An 11,746-nucleotide genomic window follows, 5' to 3' on the forward strand; every position below is an offset into this window, starting at 1 on the left:
AGACGGTTCAAGGAAAAGTCTGAGTCACCCATCACTGTAAACTTTATCGAGAGGAAAGTTTTAAAGCTACTCTTAGACATGGAGAGGAGTCTGACAGCTGAACACTCTGCCTCTGTGTTCTTAGTGGGGTAATAGGATACAATGACCTTAAATTATATATTAAATTATAATTATATGGGCTTTAGAGGGAGCCAATGCAGAGCCGCTAACACAGGAACGATGAGAGACATGATCTAGATAGTGATCCTAGTTCCTGTCAGTACTCGTACTGCAGCACTTTTTTATCACAGAGTTAGTGGGACGTCATGATAATAAGAAACTGAAAGCCAAGCAGTGATACATCCTTGGACTAATTTTTTCTTCATATTTTAGAGACAGAATGAGCCCGACTTTTGCAATGTTACGTCGGTGAAAAGAAGTTTGTTTTATGTGGGTGTTAAAGAAACATATCCTGATCAAATATAATGCAGAGAGAGATTCCTTATTGTAGTGCTCAAGGCCGGGCAATGGCGTCTGTCATTAGATAATGTGTTTAGATAAAGTACAACTTCAGTTTAATAGCAAAAAATTGCAGGTCATCCAGGTCTTTCATCAGGCTTCAATGATGAAGTATAATTGGGTATCATCTGCATAAGACTGAACGTTTATGGAGTGTTTCCTACTAATATTGTCGAAAGGAAGCAGAGAACAGCACAGAACCTTGTGGAACATCGCTGCGGAACATGTACAAACTGAAATTGATCTGTTAAATAGGACAGGTTAGTGTGGTTCCTTTACCGCTAATTAAATGTTCCAGTCTCTGTAATAGGACGTGATGGTCAGTGGTATCAAAAGCAGCACTAAGATCTAACAAGACCAGTATGACACACGTCCCTTGATGCAATTAAAAGGTCATTTGTAACTTTCCACGGTGTCGTCTCTGTGCTATGATGCATCTCAATCGTGACTGAAAATCCTCAAATAAACTATTGTTCTGTAGAAAGTCAAACAAGTGACTCGTAACTCCTTTCTCAAAGATCTCAGAGAGAAAGGGTAGATTTGTTACAATAACTGGCTAACACAACTGGATCAAGAGTAGGCTTTTTAAGATGAGCTTTAATTACAGCTACTTTAAAAGGACTGTGGTACAAAAGCCTTTTCATAAAGACAGATTGATCTTATCTAGTAAAGGGTAAAACTTCCTTAATCAGATCAGGTTTAGATGAGGAAACCAGTGGTTAGCTGGTGCAGGTAGATGGGAGAAAAACAGCCCAAAAATGAATGTTTTACAGCTGTTCTGTCTGTATCTCTTGCAGTACGAACACGTATGTAACACCACACACTCCTGCCAACACTTTCACGCTGCTGCACCAAGAAACGACAAACAAAGGCGGGAAGAAGAATACTGTTACCTGCGCGAATGAACCTCTGTGTGAATAATGTACGGTTTACTTACTTATTTAGATACTGATAAACCAGCAATTCTTTTATCCTCCAAATCATTTCACACAACAGAGGCAGGTGCTTTAACTCACCTCATCCCTGTCAGTGACCTCCAGGGTCAGGATGGACGCACCACTGGCCAGGTTCTCAGAGACGGCCACATCATAGCTTTCCTTGCTGAACTCAGGTGGGTTGTTGTTCACGTCCTTCACTTTCACCACCACAGAGCTGTTCCCAACCAGAGGGGGAGTCCCCCCATCAGAGGCCTGAACCATCAGACGGTACTCCTGCACCTCACTGTAGTCCAGAGGCTGGACCAGCTGCAGAGTCCCGCTGGCAGGGTCCAACCCAAAAACAGCAGGGTCTGATGAGGGACTTTGCTGGAAAATACTGAAAGTAACTCGCCCATTTGGTCCTTCGTCAGGGTCTACAGCTGATAATGTGAGCAAGCTCATACCCACTGACTCTATCTCTGAGACTTCAGCCTGATACTCGGCCTTGGAGAACTCTGGGATGTTATCGTTGATGTCGGACACTTGGACCAGCAGCGTGGCTGTGGATGACCTGGCTGGACGACCCTGATCTTCAGCCACCACCTGCAGGTTGTACTCAGCCTTGGTCTCCCGATCAAGGGCACCAGCCACACTTACCACCCCAGACACAGGATCAACAGAGAACCTCCCCTCTCCTCCTTTCAGAGAGTATCTGATCTCTTTATTGAAGCCGCTGTCTTTGTCTGTAGCGGGAACAGCTGTGACGTTGGATCCTACCTCTTCGTCCTCTGGGACTGATTTTGTGATGGAACTGGAGGCAAAAACAGGACTGTTGTCATTGACGTCAGTGACTTGAACGTTGACGACTGCAGTGTCCCTGCTGTCCCCGTCAGAGATGGAGATTTCCACAGAGTAGTTGTGTGGAGCTCCGTCATAGTCGAGCTTCACCCTTGTGGTGAAGTCACCATTGGGGGAGATGGAAAACTTGTCGGCTTCTGTCTCAACTCGGAGCGTCCAAGGAATTTCTCCTGCTGCAAAGATCCCAACCTGAACAAGTAGTGAAGAAAAGGATCATATTATTCACTGTCAGATATTTGTCTGATATTTCCAATCAAGTTTCCTCAAAAAGTATTCAGAGATCCGCTGTGCTCATTTGCAGAGAAGCTCACCTTCAGGATCACTGTTCCCGGATCTCTCTCTTCTTCTATGGTGCCACTGTATTTGCTCTGTGTGAACTGTGGTTTTGAACTTCCAACAGCGAGAATCTCCACCTGTGCTGAGGCGGATCGGGACACTACGCCCCCTAGAGGGAGAGACGGGAATAACATTATCACCACCTCACTGTGACTTACTGAACTGAACTCAAGTGGAAAAAGAAAATGTAGTTTACGTTACCATCTCTGGCCGTGATGAACAATAGGAACTGTAAGGTTTTAAGTGCTTCCAGTGGAATGAGATTCGTCAGCGTGATGGTTCCGGTGTTTTCATCAATAGAGAAGTAGTTGTTTTGATTCCCAAAGTCAATGGAATATTTGATCTGTCCATTCACACCTGCATCTGGGTCTTCTGCCTCGACCTTTGAAACCCATCATAGAGAAGAAAAAAGTTTTTTCATTTATCAGCCTGATCCGGGGGCGTTTCTTTGATTGGTTAAATTCTTCAGCATCATTTTCAAGAAAACTATTGACCAATCCCGTCTAACAAAATGCTTTAGATCGTGTGGTGCCAGGATTTGGATCAAAGAACATTTGCATATCAAAATAATACTTGTAGCCTTAATTTGTATGTGACTTTTTATCATTTATTTTTGAATGTGTGTGTTGAAGTATGTTTTATTGATGATAGCTGGCACTTGTTAAATTTTTGTAGTTGTAATTGTTGTAATTTTAGTGTCCTCTGTCTCACATGGTCAAATAAACTAAACTAAATAGACATCACTTTATTGTTGAACAATAACTATTTGACATGGAAACAGTAAATGAGGGAAGGAGGGGATGATGACTAAGACTGGTCAACTGTGGAATCTCAAAATCTGTTGTTGTTTATTTGTTCCACAGTTCTAAGGTGTAAAAGTGTGAATGTATTTAATTCTGTTAAGTGGGTTTTTTTTAACATGTTTTTTATTATATTATACACAGTGAATATGATGCAGTAAATTTACATATAAATATAATGCTAAAAACGATGACAGTTGCCAATGTGAATCCAATTTTACAAATTTTACATTTTCATTATCATTTTTTTGTGACATTCTTTCAACTGTAATTTCTCCCCAGCCCCGTCAAATATTTCTTTCTTTCCTTCTGAGGCTACACTTTCCAAAATAAAACTTGAACTGTAAATGTTGTTTACCCATAAATAAGATGAATAATGTTGCCTATTGTTACATCTGTGTGGACAGTAAACAGTAAACCTCTCGTACAGACTCCTCACCTTCACAAGCAACATCCCCTCTGTTTGGTTGGTGAAGACTTTGCTTGCGTACTCGCTGCTGGTGAATTCAGGGCTGTTGTCGTTCTCATCCAGAAGAGTTATGTTCACATTGGCCATTGCGACATGGTTTGGCGGTTTCGTCTCCCTCGCTTCGACCTTAATGATGGACAAGAGAAAGATGTGTCAGGATGTAACAGGGGCCCTTATGTATTTATCAAGCATCTCAAAATCAGTATCCTCATGCAGAGTAGGACATAAAAGTTACTCATTGTTATGAACCTGGCGAGCAGTAGAAGTAGACTTGAAATAATGTCTCAAGCAAAAAGTAAATCATTGACCATTTGCAGAACGTCAATGGAAACTTTTGAGCATTTGAGTGTTTTACTTTCTTGATTGTGAAAAGTGTGAAGCCACGCATCAGTAGGCATGTCATGAGATTCTACGTTACCTGAAACATGATCCTTTCTGTGGCTTCTCTGTCCAAAGCTGTGGAGTTTTTCACTCTGATCGTCCCATCAGGGCTGATCGAGAAAGGCGCAGATTCTGGAAGGATCCGAAGAGTTCCCACAAATCCTCCCTGTGAGAGATCAAGAAAAACGTGAGAATACCACGACTGTCAGGGTAACGTTAGAGACTGTTACCTTATTTTCAATTTAGCTGATTTCTTGGTGGGATTATTTACAATCAAGAGAAAGTGACACATGTCCTCCTAATAGGCCTCTTCACCAATATCTTCTTAAATATTTTCTTAAATTCTTTCTTAAGTTGTTCTTAAGAAAGTTCATAAGAAAACTCTACATCAGATTCATGAACGTGTTTTTAAACCGCAGAATTGTGCGCACCTGTGTTCTTAGATTGCTGAATGTGAATCTCCTAGTAAATTGAAAGCGTGTGCCAGTCGGCCCTAACTAGCATAGAAAAACACCCGAAAATGCCATTAAAAGTGCGTGAGACTGAAGCGTCGTGTGCAGATACAGACAGAAGTCACAAAGAGATACCGTAAGGGAAGGTTGAGAAAATGCTCAAACAAAAATCTAAAGACGGAGAACCAGAATCAAAACGTAAAAGGAACTTTAGTGGTTCTGAAGTGGAGGAACTGCTGCAGGAAGTGAGCCACAAACAAGTGGTTAAGAGTTAATGTAGCTTTAATTTATTTTAAAAGACCATAAAGTTATTTTCTTTTAAATATTATAAATGACAAAATAATTATTGTAATTTAAATAATATAATATTATATAACTGTAGAACCAAAGAAAATGCAATAACCGCTTATTTTGCTCAAACATGTCAGCACTCAAATGTGTGTAAGACAGCCCTTGAGTGTGTGCAGATTCTATTCTTACCTAAGAACAAATCCCAAATAAGAAAACATTGGTGAATGTCTGCATCTTCGTAAAAAAGTGCGTAAGTGGCTTTTAAGAAGGAATTTCTTCTTAAGAATGGTTGGTGAATGAGGCCCAATGCCATTAAAGCAAAGAAATAGTTCTTATTTATGAAGGTTGAAGAACTTTTGTCCCCCCCCCTTCTGGCCGTGAGAGTAATCACACAAACACTGTCGACACACGCTCATAACGTATGTCTACAGGTGAACTCGATTCCCTCGTCTGCAGGAGTGGTCATTTCAAGTCTTTCCATTTACAAATACCAACATTTCGAAGAGCAGTAATGCGACAACCCATCGCCCTCAGTCCCTTCTCTTCTTACAGCGCTCTCCAACCAGGAGAAGATGGGAATGTCCGGGCTGAGCCACGAACAAGAAGGACAAGAGCTAAACTAGCCCAACTTGGACCTTAGAGACGACCAAGAGAACTGTGTTGTTGCTTTACTTAGATCCTGCAGCAGCTCAGGTCCCAAAGTTGCCGTTTAACGGTTACCTATTTTCTCAAAACGACAAACATAGCTAGCTAGCTTGCTAATGCTGCATAACAATACCACTACTGACACTACTACATTTACTCTACCTACATAATCCATTATTTAGTTAGAGTAAATGTAGTGGTTACTTAGCCTGCACCAAATATTTTACTAATACCAACCTTTCCAAGAGCAGTAAGGCGACATCCATTTCTGCCCTCAGTCCCTTCTCTTCCTTAAGCGCTCTCCAACGAGGGAAAGCCTCACCAATGGTCATCCGTCGATGGCTTTCTTTTTTTAGACTGTAATGCTTCCTCTGAACGCAGAGTTTCTTTTTTTATCTGAAGCATCAGAAACTTTTTCTTGGATGTTTCCTAGGTTACGCCAAAGGCTTCAGCACACTCCTAGCTGCTGTAGCCTACTCCCTGTACATCGTCAAAGTTGCTCTCCTCTTCAGGTCTGGCAAAGCAACCATTGCTGGTTGACGTAAAACGCATCGCTACCGGTATAAGTCGCCACAGACACCAGATTTCAAAGTGGTGTACTATGAAATACAGAGAGATTTACCTGCTGCTGGATCAGCATCGTGTGGACTTGTTTGGAAACAGCTTGAATGTAACAGATGTTCATTTGTGTGTAAAAGTCAGACACTCCCAGGTAGGTTGCAACTTTTGTGTCAATTTTTCTGTTTGTATTTTTTATGGATGTATTTGGTTAGTTAGCAAGCTATGTCAAAACATAATCTACCTCTGCTCAATCCCATTTAGAAGCTTCTAATTGGTTTATTGTTAGTGAGCATAACAACAGACCTACTTAACTCTCTGAGGCTGATTCAGAAGTTTGGAACCTGGCTACCTTGAAGATGAACTTTGATGTCAGCTACCAGTTTTCCTTTAACTCATCTCAGTGTTGTCTGATCTGACCCCTCTATAGTTGAGGTATTGACCTTTGGCAGCAGATGGAACATAAACCACAGCCTCTAGTGATGAATTCCCAAGGCATATCACTCAACCAACTTCTCCTTTGAGACAATTTCCAGTTGTACAGTTGCTTTTCTACTGATAAAGTTTGCAAAGATGCAAGAACTCAGCATAGTGTTTGAAATCAATAATGCTATTTTTGATAAAGAAACATTATTATTCCCTACTGTCAACACATTTTCATAGTGGGAGCAGGTGATCTGCAGGCTGCATGTAACTCACCTCATCCCTGTCAGTGACCTCCAGGGTCAGGATGGACGCACCACTGGCCAGGTTCTCAGAGACAGCCACGTCGTAGCTTTCCTTACTGAACTCAGGTGGGTTGTTGTTCACGTCCTTCACTTTCACCACCACAGAGCTGTTCCCAACCAGAGGGGGAGTCCCCCCATCAGAGGCCTGAACCATCAGACGGTACTCCTGCACCTCACTGTAGTCCAGAGGCTGGACCAGCTGCAGAGTCCCGCTGGCAGGGTCCAACCCAAAAACAGCAGGGTCTGATGAGGGACTTTGCTGGAAAATACTGAAAGTAACTCGCCCATTTGGTCCTTCGTCGGGGTCTACAGCTGATAATGTGAGCAAGCTCGTACCCACTGACTCTATCTCTGAGACTTCAGCCTGATACTCGGCCTTGGAGAACTCTGGGATGTTATCGTTGATGTCGGACACTTGGACCAGCAGCGTGGCTGTGGATGACCTGGCTGGACGACCCTGATCTTCAGCCACCACCTGCAGGTTGTACTCAGCCTTGGTCTCCCGATCAAGGGCACCAGCCACACTTACCACCCCAGACACAGGATCAACAGAGAACCTCCCCTCTCCTCCTCTCAGCGAGTATCTGATCTCTTTATTGAAGCCGCTGTCTTTGTCTGTAGCGGGAACAGCCGTGACGTTGGATCCTACGTCTTCGTCCTCTGGGACTGATTTTGTGATGGAACTGGAGGCAAAAACAGGACTGTTGTCATTGACGTCAGTGACTTGAACGTTGACGACTGCAGTGTCCCTATTGGCCCCATTTGAGATGGAGATTTCCACAGAGTAGTTGTGTGGAGCTTCGTCGTAGTCGAGCTTCACCCTTGTGGTAAAGTCACCAGTGGGGGAGATGGAAAACTTGTCGGCTTCTGTCTCAACTTGGAGAGTCCAAATCTCACCAGCAATTTCGAGGAATTTCACCTGAAGAAATAGAGTTAATTATCCCACCTTCTGCACAACAGTGAGTACCTTATCACTAATGGACTCTGGATGTCAGATGAACATGTGGTAGTTTAAAAACATCTGACAGTTTAGTTTGAATATGACAGTTTATACCAATTCACTGAAAAACGTACCTTAAGAATCACAACACCCGGGTCCTGCTCTTCTGTTACGGTGCCATGGTAAAGTTTTTGTAAAAACTGAGGGTTTCCGTCCCCAGGAGCAAGAATGTTCACCAGCGTTGAGGATGCGCGAGATACGGTTCCCCCTAGAGGAGAGTATCATAATGACTTATTATACTGAATGTGATAGATAATTTTCACCTTCCCTCCCTGTAGTTGCAGGTAGTTAAAAATGAGCTTGGGTTTGTGGATTTGCTAGTATCTTATCACAGTTATGTAGCTGCAGTTTCCCCAATTCTCTCCAAAACCATTTAGTCTTTGGATTGAATCATAGAAAAGGGGAATATGACGTGCACTTTTACACGTGCGTTTATGATGACGAGTCAATACTCATAAAGTAGTTTTATGAAAGATGAGATTTATTTTTACACACCTCCGCACACCAGGCCCATCGCTGTGTGAAGTAGCCTTGATTGTTGGATTGTCAGTTTCATGAATTTACTAAAATTGCTGAACACAGCTCCCGTGTTGAGTGGAAAAGAAGTTTCCAGCCACTGTTCAATGATACGACAACCACTTCCTTTGAAGCGTACTGAGACATTTATAGTTCTCTTAGCCAAGGAATTTTATAGCTGGACAAGATCGCTAGCAATGAAATTTAAGTTTTATCACTCTGTGAAGCGCTCCTTTGCTGTAATCAAATCTCTACAAATCACAAGCTGTGTGAGTTCTAAGATATTAACCCTGGGTTTACCATGAGGCATGAGTTCATCAAGACAAATATGATTCAAACTTTAGCTAGCCCTCCTATGGTCTGGTGTTGAGGTTACCCAGGGCTACATGTTTCAAACAGCCTTGTTAGAGAGATGTAATTAAGTCCTGTAGAGAGTTGGAGTGAATAAAGGTATGTGCCTGAGATCATCGATCTGTACAAGGGAGTGATAACAATTTTATGACCACAAAGTATTTGACACTGACAAAGGTGAAGTGGATGATGTGACTCCACTGATTGAGGTGCAGTCTTTCCAAGTGTCAGCCCTCAGAGAGCAACGTATTCTGCCCCTAGGCAGAGATACAGCACCTACTCTGAAGGAGATTAACTGTAATTATTCTTGTGGCTTAAGTGATTTGGTGCATGTTGTCTCTTTTAAACAACTGAATCATCACAATCAGGGCAAGTGATTCTTAAATTTGAATAACTGATTCTGGTAAGCAGTAAGTAGTGCTGGATACTCAGAGACACATTGTGCAGATCTACCATCTCTGGCTGTTACGTAGAGAGGGAATTCCAAAATCCTGTTGTCCAGCAGGGGAATGGTTTTAGCCAGTGAGACAGCTCCAGTGTTTTCATTGATTGAGAAGTAGCCGTCGTTGTTCCCGAAGTCAATAGAGTATATGATCTGCCCGTTTTCATCAGCATCTGGATCCTCTGCCATAACCTTTGAGTTAAATGATACAGATCGTTTTCTTAATAGCATTTAAAACAGACAACGGAAAAAAACAAAAACATAATCAGAACAGGTTGGATACAAATCTTGGCAGTCAATTAATCTGTGAACTATCCAGAGCATTTTAATTATGACATGAATCATCAAGTTGTAAAAGGCCTTGCGTTGTTATAAAACTCATGACCAGCATATAAGTAAACAGCAGATGTAGCTCCATTTAATGCAGTGCAAACAGAATAAGAAAAGGGACCTTAAATTGAACCTTGAGGAACTCCTGAATTATTTTTTTGCTGCGAATAAAGACAACCTTCAAATGTAAAAAAGGAGGGTTTTATCAAAATAATATGAGCTGAACCAACTTGTCACTGCCTTTAATGTAAATCTATTTTATCAGAATATTATATACAACGTAAAGAAGACCCCAATAAACTCCAGTCCTGATTCGATAACTCGTGTTACATGCTTGACCAACACTGACCAGAAACTGTTTTAATCACTCACCTGGACCAGCAACATTCCCACTGTCTGATTTGCAAACACCTTTCCCTCGTATTTGCTGCTGGTGAATTTAGGACTGTTGTCGTTCTCATCCAGGAGAGTCACGCTGACTGGTACAACTACAACACTCTTGGGTAGATTCGTCTCCAATGCTGCGATCTTTTAATTAACAGAACAACAGCAGCTGAGTTAGGATTACGATGAAATCAGGTACAGATACAACGTTGGCTGTTTCTCACAGTTCTAAAATATTTACAGTCCTTGTAATAGTTGCAGTTCTTCTGTTGAACTGTCTAATTCAAGACACTGAGCCTCTGTTGACTCTCTCACCGTAAACTGCTCTGTATAAGAGCATTGTTAAAGAAAGTCTACATTATACTTGTCAAGAAATCTAATCTAATCAAACAATCCAAATGACCATACAAACAAGTACTGTGACTGTGTATCTCTGTGGATTAATCCGCTGCTAAAAATAGTCCCCAACAAATGCACTATTTCTTCCTATTTCTGTAAAGTTTGATAAAACTACAGTTCCCAGCTAGTTGGGAAACTACTGAACTTTTATTTTTAAGTTAAGCTCTATATGTGAGCTGCTTTTAAAGACTTTATCTTCAGGTGGAACGAAAGGAGTTGTGGCTCATTAGTCTACCTGAAAGGTGATGCTGTCAGAGGTCTCTCTGTCCAGAGCTGTGGAGTTTTTCACCCGGACTGTGCCATCAGAGCCGATAGAGAAAGGAACAGATTCTGGACGGATCTGCAAAGTTCCCACGAATCCTCCCTGGGAACAAGTAAAATGAAAGATTACTAATAATTATCACTTCACTTCTGAGTGTGGTTTCAAACTGAAAATGTACCTGATCCCGGTCAGTGACGATGGCTTTAAAGAGAACAGCATTAACTGGAGAGTTTTCCAGAACTGTTACTGAGTATTCAGACTGGTCAAACTCTGGGTCGTTATCATTCACATCCTCAACGGTGACAGACACCAAAGCATCAGCTGTCTTGAAACTGTCGTCTGTCTGGGCTGCCTGCAGAGAGAGAGAGAGAAAGAGAGAGAGAGAGAGAGAGAGAGAGAGAGAGAGAGAGAGAGAATCATAAATATCATAAATAATCACAAATTGAGAATCATCACTTTTGTGTGTATACTGCATATGAACTGTGTGTTATTCATAACCTGGAGGTAGCTGGTGAGCCTGTCTCGTTACTTTCTACTGTAGCGTCCAGTCTGCCCTGAAGAAGCAGCACTACTCAGACGTATTTTAAATTCTTATATTGTAAATGCAACCATGGTAACGTTGGTAAATGCTAACACTGGCGCAGCAATAGCAAAACTTAAAAATAGCTCCTTTATAAAATACCTCATTGTATTTCAAACCATCATTGCATCCACAGAGTTAGCTGCTGGCTGACTAAAATGTAGCTAGTGAACTTTTAGCAGTGTTGTAGTCGAATCACTAAATCTCGAGTCTTGAATCCCCAGTGTTCGAGTCCGAGTCATCAAGGTTGATTTGGGGCTTCTCTTTACCACTAACTGTTACTGATGGTATGCACATGAATTCACATGTAGGTTGGTGAACACACATTCCTGCCTTTGCACGAAACTGAACAGTATTTCAATATTAATATAGCTATCAATATCTTATGCCAAGATGTTATGGCCTATTACAAAAGAACAAAAATCTCAGAGTCCTTCAAGTCTGAGTCCAAGTCCGAGTCACGAGTCCTTAAAATCATTACTTGAATTGGACTTGAGCCTGGACTCGAATGCTACAAAACTGGCTGTTATTGCTGCCATTCACGATTAA

At 41.8% G+C, this 11,746-nt stretch overlaps 1 protein-coding gene across 1 annotated transcript in view; it reads right to left on the minus strand.

The window, feature by feature from the left end:
* Positions 1-329: 329 nt before the first annotated feature.
* The window catches only part of LOC111649135 (protocadherin Fat 1), an 18,636-nt gene continuing 7,219 nt past the window's right edge, over positions 330-11,746 (minus strand). Inside the window, exons 11-21 of the mRNA XM_023398898.2 lie at positions 10,796-10,969; positions 10,591-10,719; positions 9,945-10,100; positions 9,254-9,434; positions 8,008-8,141; positions 6,905-7,852; positions 4,297-4,425; positions 3,849-4,004; positions 2,811-2,991; positions 2,585-2,718; positions 330-2,462 (exon numbers count right to left, since the gene is read on the minus strand). Coding sequence (XP_023254666.1) covers positions 1,506-2,462; positions 2,585-2,718; positions 2,811-2,991; positions 3,849-4,004; positions 4,297-4,425; positions 6,905-7,852; positions 8,008-8,141; positions 9,254-9,434; positions 9,945-10,100; positions 10,591-10,719; positions 10,796-10,969 — 3,279 coding nt within the window. The 3' untranslated portion in view covers positions 330-1,505. The remainder of the gene's footprint in view (positions 2,463-2,584; positions 2,719-2,810; positions 2,992-3,848; positions 4,005-4,296; positions 4,426-6,904; positions 7,853-8,007; positions 8,142-9,253; positions 9,435-9,944; positions 10,101-10,590; positions 10,720-10,795; positions 10,970-11,746) is intronic.

Source organism: Seriola lalandi, unplaced genomic scaffold (assembly GCF_002814215.2).
Source record: "Seriola lalandi dorsalis isolate HSWRI2012SDOR001 ecotype SW California unplaced genomic scaffold, Sedor1 jcf7180002050025, whole genome shotgun sequence".
Lineage (NCBI taxonomy): Eukaryota > Metazoa > Chordata > Actinopteri > Carangiformes > Carangidae > Seriola > Seriola lalandi.